The following is a 5,513-nucleotide window of genomic DNA, read 5'->3' on the forward strand; positions in this document are numbered from 1 at the left end:
GAAGAAAGGAAAGTTCAAATACTCAATATTATTCTTTGAAATTATAAAATCCAAAATATGAACCGACAAAATAGAAAGACAACCATCATTCTTATCTTCTTTATCTTTAAAGCAATTCCTTCATGCTTTTGGGACTTTCATTTTTCCTTCATTGTGAACAGGCACTTCCTGGAAAGAGATTGTAAGAACTGTTTGGGGAGTTGGCATATATGTTTCCTTGTGTGGCTTCTTGGTTTGCGTTGAGGTGTTTTTATCATTGTCCAAAGATATCTCATTTTGCTTATTGCTCTTCATATTTCCTATAGCAATCTCTGTACCTGACTGTCTGTTCGAGGAGGTTGAGTTTTCTCCTAAATATTATTCATAAAACAACTATAATTTAGAGAAATGATAATGATTTAAAAAAACGACAATATAAAGGAAAAACGAAAATGATTAAAACGACATCAATAATAAAAAACGACAATACTTTGGAGAAACGGCAATTATTTTTAAACGACATTACAACAGTATAAAACGACACCAATAAGAACAAACGATATCAGTAAGAGAAAACGACAACAATTTGGTCGTTGCTTTATTTTTTATTTTTTTGGTCTAAATTTTTTCTCGACGAAAGAGAAAACGACGTAGTATTGCAATCGAACAGAATTTAGAAACCCTAGTACTCCATTTCCTTCGTCTCCATCTCTCTCTCTCCTCGCCGCAGTTAGCTTTTCTCTCTCTCTCTCTCACCCGCACCAACTTCATCGCCGCCCGTCGCTCCATCTCGCGCCGTCATTCTCACTCAGCCTCCAGATTTGTGGTGATTCTTTAAACTTCTAACATATTATGTAGTTCCAGTTCGATTTGTGAGATTTTAGCTAATTGGGCTTTTTATATTCTCAAATGATTTTCCCAAATGAAAAAAAAAAGGGTCCAATTTCTGATTTCTTGTCATTGATTTTCTAATCTTTATTAGGTTTGCGTTATTGATTTTTATTATTGTTTGATATATATATATATACATATATTTTCAAATTTTAGCTTTGTTTGGTATACAACACTAAAAAAAATTCAATTGCTTTGACTATTGGCATGATCAACATGAGCTTTGTACATATATCAGTTGAGACTCTTACTGTGAATTTTTACCCCATGAAATGAGCTAAACTAAGTTCAGGGCTTTATTTAGATATGGGTTTTGGTTTGACAAAATATCTAGCTACCCATCTCCCTTTATGCGAACCCTTCCATTGTCCAAATTGATTTAAATAGAACTACCCCTTCTCATCTGGGGCCTATATATGTATATGTGTAACTATATATTTGCGCTTGTATTATGGCTGTAAAAGTTGGTTTTACAATTTCCATGCTGCTTTCGAAGTGTAATCTATAATTTAACAACTAGTATCAGCATTGATCAGTAAGTTAGAGTGTGTCCATTGTGTTCAAGAGTTGTGTTATCATATTTATTTATTTACATAAAGAAAGTGTTTCTTTATGTAAAACGTGTTAAAAAGATAGATAATAGTATGGACAAAGGACACAAAGGAAAGCGTATTTTCATTTTTCGGGTTACTGTATTGTGTCACTGCTTGTGTTTCTTTCAGTTTGTAACAAATTGAACCTGGACAGGACACAATTCTGTGCAATATGAGGGGAAGGAGTTACACTCCATCGCCACCTAGGGGTTACAGTCGAAGAGGACGGAGTCCAAGCCCTAGAGGTCGCTATGGGGGTCGTAGCAGAGATCTTCCTACTAGTCTTCTAGTTCGTAATCTTCGCCATGACTGTAGGTAGGCACTTGTCTAATTCCACTTTTATACTCTATATGGCAGAAAATTTGGTTAACATTATATTGTTTTTATTTAATAGAATGGTGTGTTTGTATCAATGCATGAGTGTTATATTATTGCTTTCTTACTATTAACATATGGTATTTTACAGGCAAGATGACCTTCGCAGGCCATTTGGACAGTTTGGTCCTCTTAAGGATATCTATTTGCCGAAAGATTATCATACTGGGTGAGCAATAGCATGTTATTAGTGAATTTATGTGTCGAATATTTTAGATAATGACATTTATGTTTTCGTACTAGTTGTTTCTTAAGAATTAATATTTAGCTTCTTGTATTTTGTGTAGTCATGCAATATTGGTTTGAATTTCATCTTTGTAGATGATATTAACTGAAAGGACATCCAAACTTGTATTTGTGTCTTCTGGGGCAGATTTAATTTGATGTCCATAATGAAATTCATATCTTTAATTTGCACAGACCACAGTCAGATTGTCTTGATTTTAGTTATGAAGAACAAGGGATAGCCTTAGACATTCATAATGTTCTGTGCATTGGGTCTTCTTTTTTTTTCTCTTTTGACAAACCAAAGAAAATACTTTGAGGAAGTGATTTGTGAGAAATGACCAAGCAGGATTTGTTATGCTTCTTCTGTAAAATTCTTTTCTAATATAGGGATCTTTTTCCTTCATTTTCTACTCTTTTTGTTATCACTAGCTGGGTGCATTTATTGAAGTTGTTGAGGTTTAACAGTGAATTTAAAGTTTTGAAGACACCAATCAAGTAATTAGAGTTCTTTTGGAGATGATGTTAATGATAGTGAAGATTTGAAGGAAGTTGATTTGAATACAATGTGAAGATGTTCCAAGTCTTGAAGAATTTCAAGTCATCTTAAAACTGACACTTTGCAAGGTCAGCAGCCTAGTGCTTGCTCTTTTATCATGAGCCTCCATATTATTGGGGACATATCATCAAATTTTCTAGTAAAGGTCTATGGTATGCAAAGGACTAATCAAGAACTCACGATATTGTCCTTCATTGTAGCTCTTGTCCTACAATGTCAAGAACTAACAATTTTTTTTATTTTATTATATAATATTTTTCTCCAGGGAACCACGTGGATTTGGTTTTGTCCAATTCGTAGATCCTCAAGATGCTGCAGAGGCTAAATATCATATGGATGGCCAGATTCTTCTTGGTCGAGAGGTAACTGTTGTGTTTGCTGAGGAGAATAGGAAGAAGCCATCTGATATGAGGGCACGCGAGCGAGGGAGGTAAATATTGCTTTTATTTTCTTCATATGGATTGTATTATCTTGAGATGAATTCTCTCCATTTGTGCATACACTTTAAATTTTCTTTTCTTGACTATGACTACCATGAGTGGTTAAATTTATACCTCTGTACTCTGTGATATTCTTGAGACTTGTTGGATTCTGGAAAAAGCATGAGCTTTTTACAAATTGTACTTTAGTCTTGGTCCCAATTTGTTTTTTATGAATTTCTTTTGTAGTTTTCTTTACTGTTGTAAAGTGATTTTCACAACAAAATAGTTTATTTAATCATTTTTTTCCTTTCATTCTAAAGTAATTACTGTATGTGATAACCGGATCTGAGTTAATGTTTGCAGTATTTGTGCTACATTCTGTTAAATATAAAGCTCACCACAAATTAAGCAATTATGACTCAAAACCTGATGAAGCTTAAGAAGGCTTGTGATCCATTTCCATGCTTTTAATTGTTAATATCACACCTTTTGTTATGAATGTTTTTAAGTTGCTTTTCTTTCATGCAGTCGTGGAAACTATCGTGATCGAAGACGCTCTCCTCCTCGCTATTCTCGATCTCCACCTCCACGTCTAGCAGGATCTCGGTCTCACAGCCGAGACTATTATTCTCCTCCTAAACGGAGGAATTACTCAAGGTAATTCATGTTTAGGTTTCCCTTCAGTTTGTGGTAAGTATATTTTTCAACTTCTCTAGGTTTTTCCATCAGGGGGCAAGATATACAATTTTCTTATTTATGTGTAGACCATGTGTGAAGGGTTTAGTGGACTGGATATTTGTGGTAGCGTGTGAAATCAGTTTCGGGGTCTACATAGGTAGTTTTAGAATTCCAGGCCTCCTCACTTTACCAAGTACTACCACAACTAGTTGCATCTTCAACTTTTGTGCTTCTTGCTATCTTATCTTTTTGTTTCTTCTTTGATATCTTCTCTATTATAAATTGATCTACCCATAATCACCGTAAATTTTCTTCCTGACATCTTGTCTTTTTGCCTCAAAGATTTGTTACATTTACTTTTTATACCAATTACTGCGTTGAGTGAGTTGTGTCAATGTTCAATTTGTGTAACCTGACAATTCACATAACTCATTAGTTGGTATTAAAAAGGGTGGGATCTTTAGCAATGAAAAGAAAGAAAAGAAGCCACACATGTGATGAAAAAGTTTATAGTTAGCTTTCTCTATATTTCAATGTATAAACATGTTTCTTTTTTCTTCTTTCACCTTTTTGGGCCAGATCTGCGTCTCCACAGGAGAGAAGGTATAGCCGAGAGAGGTCGTTCTCTCGTTCTCCACCCTATAATGGATCAAGAAGCCGCAGTCGGAGCCCAGCTAGGGGGCCAAGTGGAGCTAGGGGTCCAAGCCATAGTCGAAGCAGAAGCCAGAGCCCAAAGAGAAGTCTTAGCCGAAGTCCAAATCGCTACCCAGATGAACCAAATGGTGCTAGGTCTCCATCTCCATGAGCAAAGGGTAAGGAACTTTGCCTGTCTGTGTGTTAGAGAGGACAATGGCCCTGTTATGCTGTTGATGTCTGATTTCATGTAGATTACATACCGAGTTATTATTGTTTGTCACAGCGCCACTTATTGGGATTTAGTCGAACGTGTTCGTGATTTCTGTTCAGATTTTACTTTATAGTTGGGAGGATTATTACATCTGATGTTAGAAAATCTTGATTACTAGTACTAGCATTTGATCTCCATGCCAGAGAACTTTGATAGTCTTGGTTATTGCATTAAGGTTAGTTTTGGTCTCTTCTCATTTTGACAAAAATAATTCTTATTCCTTATGACCTTTCCAGGAGCTGTTTTTTTTTTTTTCGCAAAAGAAAAATTCCTATGTTTTGGGATGAAACTATTGAAAAGAATGGTCAGAGTAGGGACTCAAGTTCATAACCGGACTGTTGAGTATTGACTAAATCAGTTGATTTTGGTACAATAAAACAATATGAATTTAAAGCAAGGCAATGATTTTTTTTAAAAAGAAAAAACATGTTTTGATGAAAATAAGTGATTAAATAGATTACTATTTTTTTATAAAAACAAAAAATAAGAGATTTCAATTAAATGTTAATTTCAAACTTTTTTATTCTGACATTCCAGGTGGGCAGGTTAAGAACTTTAACTATATTTGGATAAAGAGTAGAAAAAGCAGAAATCGAACTAGAAAAATAAGAGAGGAAGTTCTTGTCAACTCAAAATCATGAAATATTTGGTTCTAGTATTACATTATAGTTGAAATTGTCGTATGTATAAATAATTTGACTACACTATTAATTCTTTGGCAGAGTTTAGAGCCTTTAATTGTCACAATTGAAATCACATGCAGTCAGCTCAGCTTCATCTTCATATGCATGTTACTTGCCATGGATGGTTTTGCATACAAGTATATGCGAACATAACCAATCAGTATATAGTGAAACATGTCAAACAAAATCACTTCTACATAT

The 5,513-nt window shown here is 34.5% G+C and overlaps 1 protein-coding gene across 1 annotated transcript; it reads left to right on the plus strand.

Annotated features, from left to right (window-relative positions):
* The first annotated feature begins 646 nt into the window (after positions 1–646).
* LOC133781590 (serine/arginine-rich SC35-like splicing factor SCL33) lies at positions 647–4,784 on the plus strand. Its single transcript, XM_062220623.1, has 6 exons — positions 647–805; positions 1,618–1,778; positions 1,930–2,007; positions 2,888–3,052; positions 3,573–3,701; positions 4,302–4,784. Exons 2-6 carry the CDS (start codon positions 1,636–1,638, stop codon positions 4,525–4,527), a joined length of 741 nt encoding a protein of 246 aa, XP_062076607.1. The 5' UTR covers positions 647–805; positions 1,618–1,635; the 3' UTR covers positions 4,528–4,784.
* Positions 4,785–5,513: the final 729 nt, after the last annotated feature.

The sequence above is a fragment of the Humulus lupulus genome, chromosome 6 (assembly GCF_963169125.1).
Source record: "Humulus lupulus chromosome 6, drHumLupu1.1, whole genome shotgun sequence".
Classification (NCBI taxonomy): Eukaryota; Viridiplantae; Streptophyta; class Magnoliopsida; order Rosales; family Cannabaceae; genus Humulus; species Humulus lupulus.